Source organism: Muscardinus avellanarius (genome assembly GCF_963383645.1).
Source record: "Muscardinus avellanarius genome assembly, chromosome: 6".
NCBI lineage: Eukaryota > Metazoa > Chordata > Mammalia > Rodentia > Gliridae > Muscardinus > Muscardinus avellanarius.
In genome coordinates this window covers 85,901,987-85,926,712 of record NC_137791.1, presented here as the reverse complement: position 1 = coordinate 85,926,712, position 24,726 = coordinate 85,901,987, and the positions used below count along the sequence as shown (strand labels likewise).

Below are 24,726 nucleotides of genomic sequence, written 5' to 3'. Positions count from 1 at the left end.
GGGGGAAAGTCAGATCAGGGTCTGGACAGACATTTTGTTTAAGGGTATGCCAAAATGAAACAAAACAAAACAAAACTTTCTGAAACAAGAAGAAATAAAAGAAGCATATTTAGAAAATAGATCCAGGTATCTTAAGGGATCAGATTATGTATTTGCATGAACTTTTTATATTTTCTCACATTCTTCCCCCATATATGAAGGAACAAGGTGTGTGGTCTTTCCTCCTCAGAGAAAATTAGGAAAAAGTGAAGAAAGTGACAAGTGAACACGCAAGGAGGAACATGCCTTAGAATTTCCACATGCATAATGAGTCACATGTTTCTGTAGGAACAAAGTCACCATTATTTGCAATGATATCCTGAAACTCATTAGGAAAACTGGAGTAGTTGTTATCCTCAGATACTAGATGTTGATAAATAATTTTCCCCTTAATCAGGATGTAGTCTGATCTGACGAAAGAATACTACAAGGTATTTAGCAAGGTTAAATAACAAGAAAAAATAGAAACATGGGAAAATAATAATCTTTTGCACAAATTATTTGGTTCTTCCCATTTGCCTGCTATGACAATAAGCACCAACATGGATGACTCCTAAAACCAAAAGCAACAAGTGTCATTGGGGCTAGACATGGGATGGAGCCCAGGTAACTTTAGACTTCAACTTTATTTGTTTCAGAGACAAAAACATAGACTTACTTAAGAAACTTGAGGAAACATGTTCAAGGGAGAAAGAGGGCCATCTTAAGAAGAGAGCACCTTTGTTTGACAGTTCTTTGCAAAAAATAATAGGAAATAAGTAGGGGTGCACAGCAGAGGTGGAGTCATGGAATTTCTCAGAATCCTCAGTGGGTGGTGGCTGGGTAATGCCTGAACTTGATCAAGTGTTAGAACTTCTTTATAATCATTTGTTTACTGAGCATCTCATGAATCACAGGTGTGAAATGGGCCATTATTATTAAAAGTGTGGAGCTTTTGAGAAATTTTGTCTAAGAAAGAACAGACCTTAAGGGGTAAAGATAGTATAAAGTCTTTACACTTTAGTACTATAGTTTCTACTTCCTGTATAGTTTATTTCCTTTCTACCTACTATTTTCATTTTTCCTATACTACCTCATTTCCCTCTTCTGAGACTTGGATTCCTTGATCTTAAAGCTGATGAAGGGTGAAAGTCCATCTTCTATAGTTTTTATTAAGCTGACAAGGGATGAAGGCCCTACCTAAAAAGGAATATGAAGTTTCCTCCTAACTGACCTAAAGGAGACAGAGAGAAACAGACCTCAGTTATTGAGTTGGGTTCTTCAGTCAAGTTAGAAGATAACATCATTGAAGGACACAGCTCCAGGAACATGAGGATCTTTTCTGAAATACCTAAAGTTTTTGTTGTGCCCACTGTACCAAGCCTGCCATCATAGCTGCTGAGTTGACATTCTGAAAGTGGGAATGATAGTAATTCTACATTTGACTCTTCAAAGTCAAGTAGAGTCACTGGAACAAAGTAAGTTGGTGATAAGGTTTAGAGTTTATAGTCTGTTTCCTCATTAGATCTTGAGCAGCAGAAAGTTTCTTTTCATCTCTCCACTTATAATGTATATAGATTTAGTACAAAACAGATTTTTAGGTTGAGTATTATTTTATGAATCAAATGTCAAAAACTAAGTAAATTAGTAAAAAACTAAGTAAATCAAGAGAAAAATTAACACCAAGAAACATAAATACATTAAGATGCACAGGACCTAGAATATAAGACCAAATATGGGATTAGTTCCAGAAAAAATCTTTTTTGAGTTATACCATGTGCCATTTTTTGTTAAGATTTCTGGCATTTTACAAATTTATTCCTGTGTACCTTCTAGTGTTTTTCAGTATCTAATGTACTAGTATTGGGAAGAGTTTTTATAATTTATTAATGTATCAGTATTGGGAAAGAAGTCCAATTTTAAAAATATATATTTTATACTAAGAAAGCCAGGGCTAGCTAGCAGGGACTTGTAATTTACATTTTAAAGGAAAGAAGGCTGGAGCCAGGAAAGAAGGTTTCTTTACATTTCTAAAACAATTTCATACATCTGGGGGGGGGCGTGGAACAAAAGGTGGTCGGAGATGGGGCTGCCCCCCCTTCCGGGGCAGATCCGCCTGGAAATAGCAGAACCAGGGCTGGAGATAAGGGGGTAGCATTATCTCCAGATCAAAGGACCTGCCATGGACTTGGTCGGGATAAAACACTTAGTAAACTGGAAGTCTTGGGCATTTTCATTCAAATTGCCCCCCTGTGCCCCGCTCTGGCACAGGGCTGTAACTATCTCTATATTTCTACCTTTTTAATAAACTTCTTTAAATCTTCAGCAGCTGTCCAAGCGATGAATATTTATTCTTAGCTTAGGACAAGAATCCACGGTTTTTCTGTTTGTCTGTTTGTGTGGTGGGGGGGGGAAATTACTTCTCCCCACATACACACCACGCACATTTCACCCCCGCAACATCTAAGACCAGTGTTTCTGTGTGAGTCTGTACATAGATGTGTTTCTAAGTATGTTTAATATTTGGGGAAGAAAGGTTCTTTGACCATAAACATCCTCATCAGTATCTGAGTTCAAAGGAAAGGCTACAGTCCATTAAATGCGCACATTAAAGTTTCACTTAAATTCTATTTTGCTGAAGCCTAAGGAGTATGATTAAACTTAGATGAGTGTCTTAAGGTTAAAATTATTTTGTCTGGCCTAACTTGCGCTAGGCATCATTATATTAGTCCTATGAAACTGTTTTCCGTTCATCTTGCTTTACTTCGTAGAAAAGTAACTTTCTTTTGTTTAGAATCAGCTCTAAACAGTATTTGATTTGGTGTGCTCTTCAAAGATGAACCATAAACTTATTACAGTTTTTAATTAAATCTACCAACCACTGTATGGGTAAATGCACTGAATTAGTAATAATGTCAAACATCACGACACTATGAAAGTTGTTCTAGAAAAGAGCTTCCACTTTAATTTAGTTTAATTATTCACATACAGAACTAAGTAAGCTCACCAAAATATGTCCATGGTGAAGGTAAGATGACAGATTCGATAAAATCTTGAAAAATAAATTAAATGTTTTTGTCAGTAAATGAAGGTGCTTTTTTTTTTTTTTTTTTTTGGTGGTCCTGGGTCTCCACTAATTCTTTAAAAATTGAGAAAAATCTAAGTATTTTATAAAACAAAGTTTGCTCAATTTAATGGATTATTCATTAATTTCAGATTATATGCTTAAATTTATTGTTAAAATTATTTTAATGCTATAATAACTATAATAAAGCAGTTTAAAGCTTTGATTCATGGAGTTTTTTGGTTTAATTTTAAATCACATATTTATGAACAGTGTAAATTCTCTATAATTCTAGAAGATTCTTGTTTCCTGATTCTTTTTTGCTTATATAGGAGGAGTGAGAAAACTGATACCTCCTATAGTAGACTTGGTTTAGGTTTGGAGTTAAATTGTATAGAGTATATAAACTTCAAGTTCATGTAACCTTAATTATTAATAAGAGCAGAGTAACTGGCATGTCATATAGAAATTTTGCAAGACTGAGAATTGTCAAAATGGTATGTTAATATTTAACTTTGAGCATATATTGACTGTATATAATAATTTTATCAACTAATTTGAATAGTATGGGTTTAGGACATTCGTTTATTGAAAAGGAGTATTTCCATATAATTTTAAATAATGTACTTGAAATTTGGAAATCATATCACCACACCCAAACAGTTTTATTAAGAAAAGACATTTCTTAGACCACAAGTGTTACAAAAGGCTATTAGCATATGTAATATAAAATTAACACTTTTTTATGGAGCTTATATTCAAAGTTATAATCATAATAAAGAAAATCCAATTTTAATATCCCTCATATCATCTTAATAAATTGGTAAAAGGTAAATGTCTTTAAAGGCACCTACTATTGAAAATTATTTTCTCAGAGAAACTAATTCAATCATCAAATTTTCATTTAAAACCAATGCTTTAGAAAAAAATCTTTATTGGCACAGAAGAAATGACCATCTCAGATTTTAGTATTTATAACATATGATTGCTCTTTTTATGTTCTTATTAAGGTTTTACACTAATAACATTTAAGATTTAGTTATTTTAGCTCATGAGAGAACATATTAAATTTTATAGCACATAATTTTTTAAATATAAAAGAAATTTATGAAGCCATGTTGAAGAGAAAATTAGACTAAGTGCAATATTAGATTAGACAGATCATAGAAGAAACAGCCATGTAAAGAGAGTTGCTATTTCTCAGGGATTATTTGTTTATCCATTTACATACTTATTTACTTAGTATTTATTTATTTTTTTAATGCTTGGAACTGATGCTTTACCACATAAACTAAGCAATGATTACTTGTCTGGTTTGCACATAGTATACAGAATATCCACCTATAAAGGATTTTTATGTGCTACATATACTCCCTCTTTTCAGGTGCAAATGTAATCATACTACTTATATAATCCGGTAGGTAAGCTATCACATTCAAGAATATTAAGAAATTCAAGCTGGGCGTGGTGGCACATGCTTGTAATTTCAGTATTTGGGAGGCTGAGACAGGAGGATCTCTGTTCTTGGACAGCCTCAGCTACTTAGTGAGGCTCTTTACAACTCAATGAGATCCTTTTTAAAAAAATAAAATAAAATAAAAATAGGGCTAGGTGTGTATATCAGAGGTAGAATGTCTCTTGGTTCAATCCATAGTATGGCAAAAAAAGAAGAAAAAAAATTCAACACTTAATATATTTTAATATTTCTCTTCCAGTTCTTCTCTTAGGTAAGTAAAGATTCTCCTCTTTAGAAAGATTTAGTAAGCCGGGCGTGGTGGCGCACGCTTGTAATCCCTGCGCTTGGGAGGCAGAAACAGGAGGATCCCGCAGGTTCGAAGCCAGCCGCACACGCTGGCTTAGGAGACCCTGTTTCTAAATAAAAATGTAAAAATAAGTCTGGGAGTGTAGCCCAGAGGTAGAAGGGCTTCCAGAAACCCCAGTACCACCACCAAAAAAAAAAAAAAAAAAAAAAAAAAGATTTAGTAAATGACCTACTTGAGATAATTCACAAAAGGAGACCATTGCAAAAATGAGCTGCCCTTAAATTTTTTCATGTCATTGTGGTTGAAACTGCCCATAATATAATATTAATTGATTCAATTTACAGTTAAAAACAAAACTGGTTGTAGTATTAGTCAATTGATACATCCAACTTCCTGGTCACAGGATGTAGTTTTGTTGGCAGTTATTTTAATGTATATGCAAAGAATACAACATTTCAGTAAAAGCTAATACATAGCTAAGTCCTATTTTGCATAACAATTTTACATTTAGAAAATATAAAACATGGGTTTATATTTAAACTTGCCACTGATAATGGAAAACAATTAAGTAAATGAAATAAAAATCTTTTTAACTTAAGCAACAAATATTATAATAAAGCCTAATATATCATATAATGTTTCCTAGAGTTTATAAAAACATCACCATTAGCTATTTCATTATTTTTGTTAAATATTTAACTGTAACTCACTGGAATTCAGAATTATAATTTCATTTTGTTATAAACCTTTACAGGACTTATACTGTTTTATGTATTTAATTGTATAATTACATAATCTCCAGTTACAGAATTTGTATAAAATAACAATTTAAATTATGCTATGCTCATGTAGGAAGGTACCACTACCAATTTTACTGTTATCTATGGGGAGGTGGATAGTGGTGGAGGGCTGAAGAGTGACACACCAAGACCTGTGTGCATGATTGTTTATATTACTTTGAACCTCGCTGCTATGTATAATTACAATGCACCAATAAAAGTATTTTAAAAACTACAGCTAATTCAGTAAATGAAGTCCCAAAGCATGATTCTAAGGTTCTATGCAAACCTATAGAATTTGAAGTCAAAGTCGTGTCTAGAAAGCCATATGTAATGCAGTACATTACATATCAGAACAAAGAAGTTTCTCAGGGATTTTTACGTCGCTGACTTCTCTGTCCTACCACAGAATGAGAGATAAGATTATATATATGACTAATTAGAGAATAAACGTACTAGACAATTTTTTGCTTAAGTAAGTTAAGAGGGAACTTATTTCATTGTTACCCCTATCTTTGTAAAAAGTAGATCTGAAAGTAGATCTGAAATCCGCTCCAATCACAGCTTTCATGTCCAAGTCATTGTATCTGTGTAATGAAAATGTACAATAAGCTGATCTGCCCTATCCAATATACCAGAAACTATGTAGGGTATAATTCCCAGGGACAGGCTAGCTAGTTGCTATTATAGTACCTTAGACAAAATGTCTAGACATGTGGGCATGTGTAGGAAAGTGATTCTTCTCCATATGCTATTACAATTAAATTTAAAAAAAATACTTCTGTATTACTGTTGCTTTGTCACTGCATTCATTTAGGCTTTAAAAAAGAGCAAGTTCTTAGAGAATATTATGCTAAGTGAGACTAGCCAGTTCCAGAAAGTGAAGGGCCGTATGTTTTCACTCATATGTGGAAGCTAGAGAGAAACTGGTAAAACAAAAATGACTGCAGTTCAGTAAGGGGTATACTAACAGAGTAGTAAAAGTTGACCTGGTCAGGGAGGTGAATGGGTAAAAGGAGAGACTGGATGGAGGAAACCATTCAAATAATCCCATGTTCATATATGAAGTCATCAATACACATTTTAATATTATGTATGTTGAATGAAAGGAATGGGGTAGAACCTAGAAGGAAGCACACGGGGGCTATGTCCATGCTGTTTATATCAAGCCAGCACTTAAACTCTCAAGCTTCACCAAATCCACAACTCAGTTCTCCAACTTGATCACCCACCTAGGACTACAGATATGATGTCCTCCTTCCAACTATGAATTCTTTCTAGTGTAAACAATTTTATAAATAGTATCATCAAGTCAGATTTCATAGTCAAAGCAATAAAACCATAAACTTTTGACACTAAAAAGAATCTTTAAAAGTTATAAATAACTCTCTTAATAAGTCAGTAAATATAACCATAGGGAATTAAAGTTTGGAATAAATCACAAATTTAACTCAGTAGGAATTCAGGTTGTCATTACTTGCTCTTGGTGCTGCTGTTTTTGTAGTATAATTTTCATAATATTATACTAATTTATTTTTAAAAGCCTTTATAGTAAATTGAAACATTCTAGCCATTTTTATCTAATACTATAAAGAACCCAATTACAAACTTCTATGGTTTATTTTTCACTGTTATGGTATAAATGTTTCATCAAAAGATGTAGGGAAGCTTCATGCAAGCAGCTTTATTTCAATATTTTACTGATTACATGTATGGTATTGTGTCTTCATTTCCATTTCTACTTTCAAAGGGCAACACAATGTATGTAGATGTCAGGAATAAACTTCAGTGCACTAATGAATAATGTGACCATGAAAATGACTGATGATTGGCTAGCTAGAAAACACTGTCAACATCTGATGGCATGATCGCTGCCTTTAACCTTACAGGTTCATGACACTCTAATACCATTTTTTAAAACCACATTAAGACTTCTGATGTTAGTATTCAAATTATTTATACTATTTTGATTAGAATAATTTTGCCCACATATATTTGAGGAGGTATACTGGGGATTGAACTCAGGGTCATTGTACCTCCAAGCTATTCCCTCATCCCTTTTATTTATTTATTTTTTTATTTTGTAACAGGATCTCATCAAGTTGCTGAACATCTCAGTTCTTACTAAACTGCTGAGGCTGGCCTTAAAAACCTTCAAACTTCTTGTGTCAGCCTCCCAAGTACTGGGATTACAGTCATGCATCATCATGCTTGGCAATCTATATATATTAAGAAAATAAAATACTTCAGAAGTTATAAGGGGAGATAATACAGCATAATGCCCTTATAAATTCCCTTTAAATTATCATTATTTAATATGGAATTAAAATAAGGCATTTTGAGATATTTGCTTAATGAATTGACTGTCTTTTTAGGACTATCCTCATGTTTATGCTTTTAATTGTGCAGAGTGGAAGGATTTGAAACACAAATTACATTATCCTTCATTATTTGAATAATTTGTAATCACAGCAGAGCCTATAATTTATTGGCTTAAAATACATCTGCATGTAATAATCAACTAAAGCCCATGCATGTCCAACTATACTATGAAACTTTGCTTAAAGTAAAAACATTTTCAGTAACTTTGCCAGTTGCCCTGCCCTGATACACACAATGCACAGTGGAATACGTGAAGGGTTAAGTCAGACATTCATGAAGTATATGCACCGTTTCCATAATCTGTGTCCCAGATCAAGTGTTAGGAAATAAAGCTAAATGGAAAAACATTATCTCAAAAAGTTTAGATTCATAAATTAGGTGGTTGTATATTCACAATAAAGTTTGGGGAGTGTTAACCTCATATAAAAAATGTCACATAATAAAAGCAACATAGCCAGACAGCAAGGTTGCCTTCTGCTTTTGCTTCTGTATTTTTGCACCTACAACTTGCTTCTAAGCAAGGGATGGCTTTAGATGCAGCATGGGGACTTGCAAAACCAGGTCAGCAATCACAAGAGTGATTTTCTCAGGCTCTAAGAAAACAATGAGCTAATAGGATGTTATTAGTTTTATGCCTACTCATAATAACTGGATATAGACAGGAGTGTAAGATTATCTTGCAGACAAAATGGCACAAAGGAACAGGTATTTTTGCCATAGAAAAGAATGATGATAAGCAAGAGATAGATAATCGGTGACTGTCTTAAAATGTAAAATATATGAATAGTGTTGGACAAGTAATACTAATAACATTTTAAATAAACCAAACAGGTCTGTCAAATGAAATTATTAACTGTTATATAAAAGCCATATGCAATGTATATAACAGGCTTTAGAGACATGGAAAAATTTATATTCAGTAATAGCTCATTGAAATTTTTATAATAAAACATTTCATATTAATAACTGACTTTTTAACTAAATCAAATTTACATGAAAAAATTTACATTTGTAGAAAATCTTCATAAGAATTCCTAAAAACACTAATTGGGATGAAGCCTAGATACGCTTTTTTTTTTTCTAAATATGTTCTCATTACTGCAGAAATGTCCAGGGATGGCCTCAGTAACAATTACTGTTCATGATTCTCTCCTCTCCTCCCAGTCTCACCAGGGTTTGGTGAATCAGTGATGGACAGCTGGGCCGGGTGGAATTATCATATTTTTTTATGTGGGATTTGGACTATTCCTAGTAAGTGTGAGCTGGTCTCTTTAAAACAAAAGGTCAAATTTTGAGCTTTACAGAAGCCATGTACAAAGTGAAGCAAAGCAATCTTGTCGGCAGAGAGAAGGGAGAAATAACAGGACAGAAGCAGGAATCAGAGAGAGAAGGAAACCACAGCTTGGTTTATTGGTGTTAGCCAAATTCTTTGATAACATTATTTTAAGAATTCAACTGACCTTGGGTTCTTTGAGTTTACGATGTTTTTTTTTTTCTCCTTTAAACTGGCCTAAGTCAGTTTATATCACTTAGTACCAAATGTAATTTAACAGATGGAATAACAGGTAACTAAATCAGCTTTACTTAACTGTTCCTGTCAAGTTAGAACACCTCTACCTTTAAAAGTATGATATATTATTGCACTAATTTTTAAATTAAATATTCCTTATACACTGGCTCTTTGGAATGAAAATGAGACCAATACTTAAACTGTTTTGAGGATAAAGCTTATTATTGGGTATTTTTTTACTCATCATTGTACATCTACTATATCTAGGTTGGGTACAAAATGGTTTCAAATGGTAGGTACCTGTTTGGTTGAGTAAATACACAAATTAATTGAAAAGAACATAAACCAAGAAGAAGGAGGACAGAAACATCATACTCTGAGTGTTTAACACAGAAAAGATACTGTTCTAAGCACTGCATGATTCTCTTATCTGAATCCTTATAAGAACACTATGTGGGAAATCGTGTTATATCTAACATGTAGAAAAAGAAATGGAGAAAGAGATATTAACTAGTTTGCTACATATCAGCTAGCAAGAGGCAGATTCATAGCTTGAGTGTGGGTATTTCAGTGTTTCCATGTTAAATGTATTGTCTCTTAGGATATAAATATTTATATTAGAAATCTTATCAAACTTAATGGAAAGGTAACCTCAGGATGATATATGTGTACAGGTTGCATATTTTATAACTCTAAGGAATGACAACCAAAACTAATGTATTTTAATAAGAATTGAAGAGAGTAAGTCCTCTCTAACACTATGATTGAAAAATAAGAACTTTTGGTAAAATTTAAAAAAAAAATTCTTGGCTCGAGTTTACAAGATACAAAATAAACAGAAATCCCTAAATCCAAATTTTGATATTTTTATACTATTCCATTTTTAGCTAAAATACTGCAGCATTTTCGGGTCCAAACCAATGCCACTGCCTAAAGATTTAGACATCTAATCATCTACCAAACTATAACAGATATAGTTAATGTGAATTTATAGAGATATAGAGCAATGTGCTAGAGATAAAGACAAAATGATCTTTAGAAAAGCTCACAGTATTCACACAAACAATAAGTACCACTACAAATATCTAATTTTCAGTGTGCTCAATACATAATAAGAGCTGCATTGATTCAGCCTAGGAAGTGGTCACTCCTCTGGGTAGTAATGAAAGGTTTCATGTTGTATAACTTGAGCCGGCTCTTGAAAATGATTAGCATTAAGATGGGCTGTACGGAGGGTAGGAAAGATTTTTTTCAATTAATTTGTTCAAAACACTAGAGATAAAAATCTCTATGAATCCTTTGGGAGTTAAAAGAGAAATCAGTTCATTTGGGGGAAAGTATTATGGGATATAAGATCACAAAGACAGTAGTGGCTTCCTCGATAAAAAACAAAATTCCAGGCTGAGCAGTTCATACCATGATTTTCTACATTAGTGTGAGCACTGAACAGCATAAAAGAGGGGAGAAAAGAACAAGGCAGGGAATAGCAAAAGCCTTGAAAAACTTCAAACGCAAGAGGAGTCTTGGGCATTCTCTCTTCCCCTGCTGCCTTTAATGGAAATAATCAACAGGAATGCTGGATGATTACAGTATATTTTTTCTCTGTGGGAGAAGGAGATTATGTACTCAGAACCATAAAGCATTTGCTTGCAAAATTAATTCAAATTGACTTGCATGGGAGCACTGTCACATGAATTGAAAACAGCTGAAGGATGGTTTAAAAAAAAGAATCATGATAAACAGCAATCAAACCGCTTGGAAAAATACCTGGTGTTTAGGCCCCAGGGACCTGTGTGAGGCACAGTTTTATTTAACATCTTCATTAATGAATAGAAAGATGAGAATTTTTTAATCATTATATTTACATATGGAAAGATGCAAATATCAATGAGGGCAATTTTTTTTAAGAGAAAAAAGACCTAAAGCCTGGATTTTGCATGGATTATACCATTTGTAAGTGATCTAACTAGACAGACACCCACAAATTTCTTTATAGTACGTAAGGGAGAAAAGAAAAATATTAGTACCCAATAGGAAACTGATAGGAATTATACTGGATATACATTAAGGAAAAGTTTATACATTGATGCCTCTCATCACAGATAAGGTAATAGTAACTTGTATGTGACTCTGGAAGTGAGATGAACTCTTGTTCACACTTATGTACCCTGTTCCTTGCATAGTCAATTGGAAAAGGCAATCAAAAAAGAATGAGAAGAATTGAGTTGAAATTAACCTAGTTGAAGTGATGAATAAATAATCTTCTATACACAACAAAATTTGTAGAAAGAAATAAAAATAGAGGTTTAAATAGAGAGAAAAAGAAAGATTTCCCAGCATTATCTGCCAATGAGGAGAGAGGAGAGCTCAGACTGGAGTGAAACTTTCCTGAAAGAAATGGTAACATAAATTGGGGTCTAATCGAGATTTTTAATTAGCCAGTTGAGGCTGGTTAAGGGGAAGGACGTGTGTGCGTAAGTGTGTGTGTGTGTGTGTGTGTGTGTGTGTGTGTGTGTGTGTGTGTGTGTGTGTAGTTCTGAATACTGAACCCAGAGGCTTTCTGCTTCCCAACTACATGCCCAGTACATTTTATTTTTTATTTGGGAACAGACTCTCACCTAGTCGCTTACAATCTCACAAAATTGCTGAGGGCTGAGGCTGCCCTGGAAACTGCAATCCTTCCTGTCCTGGCCTCCCAAATACTGGGATTACTTACAGGTGTGTGCCACTATGGAGAAAAAATTTAACAAGAAGATCATATGGATGAAATTTATTTTTCAGCTTATATTTACACATTTCCTTATGTGAAGAAAGTGTTTTGGAAACCACCAAAAAACACAATATTTTAATTATTTTGTATTGGCTTTAATTATATAATCAGTGATAAACACATGTATATGCCAATTCTGTTTGCAGGCATACACTATACTGCTAATTCATTCTACATATTTGCATATATGGAAAACAAATATTAACATGTGCCTCATATTCAGAAATGAAGCCAGATATTCTAAAGAACTTTCTCTACAATTGCTAAGTTTCCTTGTGGGAAACTGAAGTGCAAAATTTTGTCTTCTAAACTTTAGTGAATGCTTAATGACCATCTTTAATTCCTTAGTTATCTCAATTACCTTACAGATTGGTCATGACTGAGTTTTTTGTTTGTTTGTTTGGTTGGTTGATTGTTTTTCTAAAAAGTAATAATAATAAGGAATCCAGATGTGGTGGCACACACCTGTAATCCCAGTACAGTAGAAATGGGTTCCAGACCACTCTCAGCAACTTAGTGAGGTTCTCGGCAACTTGGTGAGACCCTGTTTCCAAATAAAAAGTAAAAAGGGCTGGAGGTATAGAGCAGAGGTAGAATGTCCATAGGTTCAATCAATATTAATAGTAATAATAATAATAATAATAATATAAAACTACTTTTGATCAGGAGTAGTCTTCACTATAGTGGCACTTGTATTATATATTACAATATCCATTCCCTTTAGGATTGTTTTCTATCACTGTCTAAATAAAAAGGTTTTCTTCCACAAAAGTATTCCTTTTTATCCACTCCACCATTAATCTGTTGTTGTTGTTGTTGTTGTTGTTGTTGCTGCTGCTGCTGCTGCTGCTGCCGCTGCTGTTAACTGTTTGCTTTGTTTTATTCTTTGCAGCACTGAAATTTAAACCCAGGGGAATTTTTCCTGAGAGCCCTATTTTATTTTTTATTCTAAAACAGGGTCTTGTATTCTGCTGAGGTTTTCTCTAAGTTGCTGAGGTTAGTCTCGACCCTGCAATTCTCTGTGTTAGCCTGGGATTTCAGGTATGGACCACCACACCTTGCTACTTTAATGGTAATTAGTCTCTCCATGCTTGGTGTGGACTTCGGTGCTTGTCATCATCGTTATCTTCTTTCAATGGGAAGCAAAGCCAAAATGAGGTTCTTGCAAATCCCCATTGCTCATAACCAAACGATAAAAAAGATAAGCAGTGTTCAAATATGTTTCACAGTTTTCTGCCTTTAATTTGGGGGACATGAATTACACACATGCACACACACTTTTGCCAAAATCCAAGCATCGGGAAAGAATACTTAGCTTAAGCTGTTATTTATTTGAGGGAATTCATGTACAAAATTAAGAATATAGTTACAAAAAAGAAAAAAGGAAAAGAAGAATGCATTCACAGTCCATTTTGAGTACTTAAATATGACTTATTTTCAACATCACATTAAATGGACATGTCCTCTCAAAAAAATCAGAAAATAGAACAAAGTAACAATAAAGCAAGAAAAGCCATAAGTTCCTGTTTTAGTGTAAGTTGTTTAGGGTTATTCTGTTTTCTTTTTCTTCCAGACAAAGATTAAGTTATTCAGCTTTGTTTTAGTACAAATATGACTTAAGTCAACACTCTGAAGTCTTTCCCAAATGAATAAACTACTGTGAATGTTCCAAATAGCCTCTAAAATAATAATAAAAGATCTTAAAATAATTCTTACTCTTTTTATTTGACTGGGAGAAGAAGATAAAGCAAAAACAAAAGCAGAACTTGCAACACAACTCAGAGGTGATGCTCAGGGGAGTGTATCGGTCTCCCCACTGTGCGCTCCAGGAAATACAGAAAACCCAGAGGGGAAAAGACTGTTTCCACCAAAGCAAAGGAGGCAGGTGCATCTTGTGATCACCTATAAATAACACCAGCATGTGGAAAAAAAGAGCAACGGTGGAGTCTCTAAGACGTAAGAGAATAATCTGTTCTAAACAAACACCGTAACTATTAATTTTATTCTCAAGAGAATATTCCTTAAAATACTTGCTAAAAATTTGCAGGAAACAATGATTTTATATCCATGCTTAGAATATATAGATTAATCAATATTAAATGTTCCAGAGGGTGACTGAAATAACTTCAGTACAATTAGAAGGAAGCCAAATGCTTCTTTAGAGTGTGTACACATCGACCAGTAAGAGATTGGCAATATGAGATTGGCAGTTTAAGGTCAAAAAGAAAAGGAGGGAAATCATAAATGAAAAAGTATTTCGGAAAGATTAAATTTTCCCTTTGCTATGACCAAAATACCAGACAAGAGCAAATTAGGGAAGGATTATGGAAACTGAGAGTTTCAAACCACACGGTCAGCTCTGAGACATAAACCATGACATGACTGTGGTCCTGGCAGGGCGCATGGTGGAGGGACACCATTGTCACATCATGGCAGCGGAAAGCAGAGAAAGGGATGGGGGGAGGCTCCTGTACAGAAACAGTCCCCAGACCACACCTTCCATGACAGCATGCCCCACCTCTAAACCTTGCTGCATTTGAACATGCTTTCAACACTTGAGTTTGGGGGGAGCAGTTGATTGATTGATTGATTGATTGATTGATTTTGGTGGCACTGTGGTTCCTGGAAACCCTTCTACCTCCGGGCTACACTCCCAGAACTATTTTTATATTTTATTAAATTTGGAAACAGGGTCTCTTAAACCAGCGCGGCTGGCTTCGAACCTGCGCAATCCGCCTGTCTCCGCCTCCCAAGCGCAGGGATTACAAGCGTGCGCCACCACGCCCAGCGAGGGGAGCACTTTAAATCCAAACTACAACAGACTCTATTGGGGTTGTTTATTCAGCCAAATGATTAAATCAGAAAAACATAGATGTATTTCTACGAGGTTTGTCAATCTACTCTGAATACTTCCATAATTTTATCTGACATAGATTTACATAAAACATAACTTTTTCCTTTAAAAAGAAATATGTACTTAATTTTTTCCCTGAAGTGAAGATTTACAATTTGCTACCATACATTTTAGAAAGTAGGAATTACAAGTTTCTTAAGTTTATAGAGTTAATATTCAAATCCAAAAATTTGGTATTTAAAAGAAATAATGATGCCGGGCGTGGTGGTGCACGCTTGTAATCCCCGCGCTTGGGAGGCTGAGACAGGAGGATCACACAGGTTCTGAGCCAGCCTCAGCTACTTAGTGAGGCTCTCTCAGCAAATTGGTGAGACCCTGTTTCCAAATAAAATATAAAATTGGCCTGGGAGTATAGCCCAGAAGTAGAAAGCCTCTGGGTTCCACCCCCAGTACCACCAAAAAATAAAACATAAAAGTAAAAAAGAAATAAAAGAAATAATGAGGCTGGTGTGGTGGTGCATATCTGTACTCTTAGTTTTGGGAGGCTGAGATAAGAAAATTGAAGGTTTACGACCAGTCTTAGCAACATAGTGAGTCCCTCTATAACTTAGTAAGACACTGTTTCAAAATAAGAAATATAATAGTCCTGGGCATGTAGCTCATAGGCAGAATGCCCCGGGTTCAATTCCCAGTACCAAACACACACAACCCCACAAAGAAAAGTGAGATAGTCTATCACAAAAATGAATACATTATTAATCTACAAAAAGACAGGGGAAACCTTAAGTAAATATTGCTAAAGAAATTGATGCCAAAATAAAATATCACATATTGTGTGATTCCAACCGTATAACATTCTTTTGTAAAAAAAAAAATTATGCAAATAGTAAAAAGAATAGTATTTTTCAGGAATAGGGTGGCTAAGGGATGAAAACTGGGAGAGTAGAATTTGGGGGGATGGATTGTTCTGTATGATTTTATAGTGGTAAATAAATGCCATTATATATTTGTTAAAATCCATAGAATGTACAACAGAAATAGCAAACTCTGAACTGTGGAAGTTACTGAATAACAATATGTCAGTATTGTCTCTACAGTTTTAACTACTGTGCCTCACTAATACATACTAATAGTAGTAAAATCAGGATGTGGAAAATGTTGAAATAGTGTATAGTAACTCTATACCCTCTACTCATTTTTATACAAACTTAAAATAAAATTTATTCATTAAAAAATTAAATGGCCCATAAAGCCTGGTTTACAAATATTTTTAAAATAAAATGTCATGAAACTTAAATAATAAAGGAATGACAGTAGAATCCATTATGAAATGAGTAATCTTAAGGCCTCCTTCTTGTCCCTTAATCCCATCACTATAATCTAGTAATAGAATCAATATTACTGCTAGAAATCTATTTTAATTGGCTGAGGCTAAAACATTTTGGGAATCTCAAAATGAAACCTAAAACAAGACTTACATTGAGTGTGTGTGTGTGTGTGTATGTGTGTGTGTGTGTGTGTATTCACTCAAATAAGCAGTAAAATTTAGAACTGAAACTAGAACTACTCATTTTATATAAGACTGACATCAGTGTTCTGCTTGTTCGCATGTTTTTATTTCTGTTTATACATAAAAGCTAATTCTGGAATAAAAATTAATTCACAATCCTTAAACTCCCTTAATTTTATTCAAAGTCAAACTGTAAAACTGAGTCCTACATCAGGACTTTTTTTGTGTGTGTGGTACTGGGGTTCCTGGAAACCCTTCTACCTCCAGCCTACACTCCCAGACCTATTTTTGTACTTTTTTATTTGGAAACAGGGTCTCTTAAGCCAGCGCACGCAGCTGGCTTCGAACCTGCGCGATCCTCCTGTCTCTGCCTCCCAAGCATGGAGATTACAAGCGTGCGCCACCACGCCTGGCTACACATCAGGATCTTAAAGTATGAAAACTTCATTAAATAGGCAAGTGTCAAATAGAAGGCTCAGTGATTGCTTCTTTTAACTACCAAAGCATTGTTTTCTAGTTACAGTTGAAAAGCAGCAGTATAAAAGTAGCTTCCTAATCAGCCATTATGTGATTGCTAAACAGTTTATTACCTGTTTAGCAATCACATGATGTATTAACTATATCATCTTATTTTGTTCTAAAAATCAACATTATGACATAGATGACATAATAGCTACCTACCCCATTTAACAGATAAGAAAGTTGAGGTTCAGAGATACCTCTATGTTGCAATGCATTACAGAAACAAATGAATGCCATCCTCTCTGGCCTAGTTAAAGCTTTCTTTGAGGTGAATTTCCTCTCCAGCACCTATTCCTCTTTTGTATAAACTGAAAGATGGTCTGAATGGCACCATTCAGAACCTACTCGTGTCTCTGAAGAACTAACCAGAGTAGCTCATCTCTCATTCAATCACAATCCTGGGAGACCTGGAATGGAGATGGACCATCTTTTACCAAACTGCATGACCTTGGGGAAGGTACCCTTACCTAGCCTCATTTTCCTCTTTTACAAAACGAATCCTAATTACCTCTTCACACATTGCCCTTGTTAGGACTAAATGTTAATTACATATATTAATATCCTGAAAATGTATTTTTTTCCATGAGAAGACTGAATTGGGACTAAATGTTAATTACATATACTCATGAACTGAAAGTGTATATATTTTCATGGCAAGACTAAATTAAAAAGAATAATATGACACTGCATATGTCAAATACATAACACATACTTTTAGTTGTGTTACAAAATGCTTCAGCAACCTTGAGCAAAAGCTGTTACCTTTCTACCACTTTTGCAGATATACAGCAAGAACTAGAAAATACTTTACCACCTTTTTATCTTTAATTACTTATTATCAGAATCGTGTACTCTCTTAAGCTCCAGAAGTCAGAAATTTTTGTGGGTTTCTTCCCCTGATGTATCCCCAGTCTCGACAAAAGTGACTGTCATATACTCAGTGCCTGATAAATGTCTGTTAAATTAGTAAATGCAGAAAATTTGCATTAAAGTTACTGTGACCTAATACTTTTAGATATGTCTAGAATAAAAGGGCAGAGGAAGGAGCGTCAAAGTTACTATCTTGAAGAAGGCAGAGCGATCAAAGACACAAACACACAGACTGTCTATGACATGAAAAAATGGCTTAAAAGGACAAGCTAAGCCCAAATACAAATGATATGTCTTAATTCAGGCAAAGTACTCAGATGCAGACTAGAAGGAAACCATCACATCATATAACAATTAGAATTTTATATAAAAAAGAGCAGTCTCTTCTGATGTTTGCTTAGTCTCAAAAAAAAAAAATTACCAATGCCAAGGTCACAGACAGGTAACCTAGGTGACCAAAAAGTGCTAGATGGAAAGTATTGTCATAGAAGAAGTTGCTTAATTTCTTAAAACTGTAGTTTTTAATCAGCTTGGAACTAATAAGGTCATGAAAGATCTTTGACTCTAACTTTTTTTTTTTTTTTCCTCTGCGGGTCTGGGGATGGATCCCAGGAGCATTCGACCTCCGAGCTATACCCCCTGCCCTATTTTTTATTCTTTATTTTGAAACCGGGTCTCACTGAGTTGCAGAGGGCCTAAGTAGCTGAGGCTGGCTGCAAACCTGCGATCCTCCTGTCTCTGGCTCCCAAGTACTGGGATTACAGGTATGCACCACCACGCCGGACTCTTGACCAATTCTTAAGTCTAAACTTGAGGAGGAGGTATTTTTAACCAATCTGAAAAATAAATGTATTCATTCCTAAGGCCTGAAGGTCAGGACAATGTTCTAGAAATACTGAAGAAAGTATAGTACCTTCAAATGTTCAAAAAATTGCTTTTTATTTTATATAATTTCAAATTCTCAGAACATAAATATACATTGTATATACAGTATATATATTGCCTTGAACAACACGCCTGGCAATATTTCCACTGATAAAGAATATAAATTTGAGTAAGATTAATTCAGCTTAAATCAGGAATTATGTTTAGAGAAAGAAATCATTGAATATTACAAAACTAAATAAGCTTTCCAATGACAAGAATAAATAAAACATTTTTCATGCTTTTAATTGAGCTGAAAATAATGAGCCACTTTTATGTAACTATGTAGTAAGATTATTAGTATTAAAATGTTATATGTGTATACAAATATGTAAAGATATTAATTGTTCTATATAATTAATATGCACCAACTAAAAATTTTAATAACTCAATTAAAATTCTGAACTAGTTTTATAGGGAGAGTCTGAGAAATTTTTAATCACATGGGATTTAAGGAAACTTCTTATAAAATTTATATTTCTTAATTTGCAAATGAGGTAAAAAATGAAACCTGGATGTGGTAGTGCACACTTTTAATCCCAGGACTTGGGAGGCTGAGACAGACAAACTGCAGGTTCAAAGCCAGCCTCGATAACTTAGTGAAGCCCTTCAAAATTTAGTGAAACCCTGTTTCCATATAAGAAATAAAAAATCGAGCTGGGGTTTGAATCATCACTGGTCACAGAAATATTAAATTTTATTTCCTATGTAATATAACCATTATAATGGCAAATCAGCAGCAAATCAAATGCTCCTAATATATATATTTTTTTCCTTAAATGTTTGATGGTTACTTAAGTTTGAAGTTTTCTTCATATTCTATAGAAAAATACTGAAAAAGAAAAATAATGTATTCTTTATTCAGTTTCTAAAAACTTTTCCCTACTAATCTCTTCTCTCTGCTAGAACTAAATGGAGGTCTCTTTACCTCTCCTGTCTTAAGAAGTCCAGTGAATTTTCAAACCCATGTACCTCTTGTAGTATGCTTATGCATGTACCTTAAGTTTTAGAAAACAACTCATAAGAACTTACCCCATTTTTTGGAAAAGCAATCCATCCCAGGTCCCCCATGACAGTACGTGAATCCAATAAATTCACTGAAAGAGAAATATTACAAAATTGAGTGAAATATACAACAAAGTATTCCTATTTTGATAGTGCTATTAAAAGTCCAAATTGTTTATGTAATCATGGAAATTAGATTAAGCTTTCACTATGATAAATACAGGAGGTATCACTTATAGAGAATACTATTGGAATGTAAGAGAACAAGTGATTTTAAATAAATAGAAAATTACTATAAAATGAATAAATAAGGCATTGCTGTACTTGTTTGGGGCCAAGTAAGAGTAAAGACAAAGAGCAAATAATAAGAAAAAAAAAGAAAGAAAGAAAGAAAAGCTTCCCAAACTAAGGCCCATGTAGCTATTTTTAAAAGCACTAGGTTTGGAATTAAGCCACAGCCATAAAATTGTAGCTAAATATATTTTACTTTCTTCTCAAAAGCTGTTATGAAGCAATTAACAAATAATTTACATTAAATAGCAATAAACTATTCCCAAGCTTGTAACAATTTTTTGTGATATTAACCAAAATCTGTAATCCAAATTGCAAGTTTAATTAAGAGATAAATCAGCACACCCTTATCCAAGACAAAAAAATCTGTAGCCATTCTTAGGATTTTTGTTAAAGTTAAGAGGCCATTGCATCCCCAAAGATCTCTCCTTTTTCGTTTTGTATTGTTGCTCTTGTTTAATATTTAGAAAAGGGGTGGTACTGGAGATTGAATCCAGGGTTTTCTACCTCTAAGCTACACTCCTATCCTTTTTAAAAATTTTTTATCTTGAAACAGATTCTAGCTAACTTGCTGAGGCTGGCCTTAAAAATTAGATCTTTCTATCTCAGTTTTGCAAGTATTGAAATTACAGGCATGTGCAACCACATCTGACTTCCAAAGATCTCTTCTAGTTAAATATGACCAGAATGTGTACTTTTAAGCGAACTGTCAGATCTGTTATCCCTGAAAAGCCTACAGTATTTTAAAGGAGGCCATGGATGAGTATATATGTGTACACACACACACACACACACACACACACACACACACACACTCTCATGCTTCTGTCCCTGAGAAATCAAAGTAGCTTAAAGGGTACTGTGTAGTCAGACTCTTTAGACCTGGATCACAGTTCAATATTTTTCTTTCTAACCTGTTATATCTAACTCACATGGATCTACATGCTCCAATGTTCAGTGGAACCACTTCTAATGGGAATGGTATATAAATCCAAAATGGAACCACATGGATTATTCTTAGCCAGAGATACTGAAGCTTCATAAAATACATTCAAGAGTCATTATTTTGAAATGCCATTAGTTCTAAAAGGATGATCTATCTGCAAGTATTAATCTGAGATAAAAAGTATAGTTGGTAGGCTAGGAAATTTGTTGATATATTTTAAAAAGAATCCTTAGATAAAATTACTATTACTGAAAAAATCAGCATCAAAATTGAAATTCAAACAATATACATGTTATAAAATGTGTATGCATTTAACCTCAATTATCCATCATTTTATTTCACAGTAGCTCATATTAATAAGAAAAAAATTGTATTTGTGAATATATACCATAGGAACCAACTTTAAAGTCTCTAAAATGTTAGTAACATTAAAACAGATCAATTACTTAAACTGCAGAAAACACAAAAATGTTCTCATCATACACACACACATATATTGATATTGTTATTAAACACATTTTGTCACTATTTCTGTGCTTTTTAACTATGAAACTGCTGCCATATAATGTCTGCATTATCTTTGGCTTATTGACATCATATAGGCTTTATAGAATAATAAGTCATTCTTGAAATAGCTAATTCCTTAAAGTAATGATGGCCTAACTGAAAAACTACAGTGTAATACTACAAAAACAGAAACAGACAAATAAACCAAAACTCTTCTTCTCCCCACCAACCTTGCAGACCCTGTCAGTCAGCTCACTCCATCTAATTTTTCAGTTACATCCATATTCTTCTTTTTGCCCTATTGTTGGCTTTTCTGGTTTCCATGGGAATAAGACTACATTAAACATAAATGTCCTTGTCCTCATTTTAGTTTTTCTGGGACACTAGGGCTGTGTCTAGACATGACTAACTACCAGGGGAGTGCATAACCTAAATTGTTATGTTTATTCATCTTAATGATTCATCTGATTAATCTGTGATATTGAGCAGCAGTCTATCTGGGTAGATCAAATAAAATAGAGCAAATCAGCAAACTAAGGGTGTTATGGTGACAGTAGTCGAATGAAACTTAATCCTGTAGTATCAAACTGATGTGCATAGGAATTCTAGGAATGTGTGACCAGCCTGCTGGGAGAAACTGCATTCCTTGTAAGCATTTTAATAATATGTGGATTTAAAATATTCATTATTACCAACAGAATTCCAAATTATTTTATAAAATTTATTTACCCTCATCTAAATTAGTCTTAATCTACATAATTATTTTTACCTTTTGGGGGGCTCAAAAAATCCATGTGGAAGTAAATCAGCATACTGTAAAATGCATATGAATATACTACAAAATGCAAAAAAAGTTACTGCAACAGAAATCTCTACAATCTTACTGTGGTTTTATCAAAATGCTTTTTGAGATAAATAGATGAGGAAGCTTATAGAAAATATATGTATGCCATCTCATTACTGTCTAAAATTTCTTTCTTCCTGAATACAAATGATTTCATAGAATTCACAATGCAAAGAAGATATTTACAAATACCATTACTGAATAGAAAATTGAGAAAAAGAGAACAAGATTAGGTATTTTAGGGAATTACTTGCAGATTACTATAATTTTGTTCATATATACATAATAAATGTTTTAAACCTGGATCAGGTCCTCAAACGCCTCTGAGAAAACTATGTGTGTGTGTCTATGTATATATGTGTTTGTGTGTGTGTGTGTGTGTGTGTGTGTGTGTTTGTGTGTGTATGCTTCTATTTTATTTAATTATTTATTTATTTATTTATTTATTTATTTATTTATTTTTGGTGGTACTGGGGTTCCTGGAAGCCCTTCTACCTCTGGACTACACTCCCAGACTTATTTTATACTTTTTTTTTATTTGGAAACAGGGTCTCCTAAGCCAGTGCGGCTGGCTTCAAACCTGTGTGATCCGCCTGTCTCTGCCTCCCAAGTGCAGGGATTACAAGCGTGTGCCACCACGCCCAGCATGCTTCTATTTTAGATACATACATATCTATTTTTCTCCAAACCCTGAACAAGATGTGAAAGCTGTCTCCAATGACCTGTCCCTTTCCCTTTTTGAATTGCTACCTCTTCTCTTGTCCTTCAAAATATGTCAAAAACTATCTTCCTCAGGAAGTTATCACTGCTCCTCCCTCTCCTAATTGTGAGGAGGTATTATTACTGAAATTTGTATTAACATCCAGCTCTTGTCTTTCAATAACTGACTTGTGTTGTTTCCTTAAAAGAGCACCATGTTTGGCTCATTCCCATGAACCTACCCTGAGCTCAAACAGCTTAATAGCTGTTTGTCTTATGAATGAACCATCTGGTCAATGAGAAAATCAAGAGAGTGGGGATGAATCAGCATAAATCAGTGGTTCTCAACATAAATATTTGTCTTTAATAATAATAAAAGTCTCTAATATCTAGAGACTTTTTTTTTATTATAACAGTTTTGGAGAGTGGGAGTAGTGTACTTCTTCACTGACATTTAATGGTAAGAATCCAGGCAGGAGGTTAAACATTCTGCAGTGTGTGACACCAGTCCCCAGGAAATAACTATCTATCGCAAATTTCACCGTTGTGAAAATCAGAAAGCCCATGGTATATATGTATTGTTATGCTACTTAGAAAACTTATTCTTTCATATATTTTTGTAGAGAATATCACTACCATGGTCTTCATGAACAGAAACTACCATATTTAGAGTCATTCCATATAAATCAAAATTTATTTAAGAAAATAAAATAATAAAATAAATTTTATTTAAAAAATAAAACAACACATTTTATTTAGGATATAAAAATAGAGTATTTTAATAATACAATTCCTCTAAATTATTTTTATAAATCAATGTATTTATTACAGGTGTTCTTATTCATGCTTTACGAATTTCTCAACATTCATGACAGTAAACATAAAAAAGTGCTACGTCACTGATGTTATTAATGCCTTCATTTCCCCTACTAATTATTGAAAAATATAGAAACATAATAAGATAAAAAGGGAGTCATGTAAAAATCAGAATAATAGACAAGTTATATATAAATGTAAAGTCTACTTCCAGGTTTTATTACCAAATTTATTAAGGGAAGGGATTGGTAGTAATAGAGTACAATAACTAAGTGTCTTTTGTGCTACAATTACAGTAATTAAAATGTTCTGAACAGTATATATGCTTGTTGTAAATTGCAATGAATACAAAATGAGTATTGATCTTCATTGTACAACTTAATTAAAACTTGTCCGGGTGAAGCCACTAATGAATATAATTAGAGGAAATGTTTGATACCACAGTTACTCTGGAAGACATTAATTAGATATCAGAAATTTTATGGAAAATGTTTCTACTCTATTATTTATATTTTAAAATACAGCTATAGAATTAAACTGAGAGATAGGCTTCAAGATCACTCTCCCTCTGCTATCAATCATAATTATGATGAAGATGGGAATATTGTTTGGTATTTTAATCAGTAATTAAGAAGACAATTCTACAGGAGAA

General features: G+C 33.7%; 1 protein-coding gene across 10 annotated transcripts in view; it reads right to left on the bottom strand.

Moving 5' to 3' along the window:
- The window catches only part of EPHA5 (EPH receptor A5), a gene marked incomplete at both ends in the record, with an annotated part of 332,505 nt that overhangs the window by 284,349 nt on the left and 23,430 nt on the right, over positions 1 to 24,726 (bottom strand). For 9 of the 10 annotated variants that reach the window (XM_080696953.1, XM_080696956.1, XM_080696955.1 and 6 more), the window contains one exon: positions 19,999 to 20,063. In XM_080696953.1, coding sequence (XP_080553079.1) covers positions 19,999 to 20,063 — 65 coding nt within the window. Of the gene's footprint in view, positions 1 to 19,998; positions 20,090 to 24,726 lie in introns of all 10 variants that reach the window. The other variant, XM_080696959.1, reaches the window with a different exon arrangement.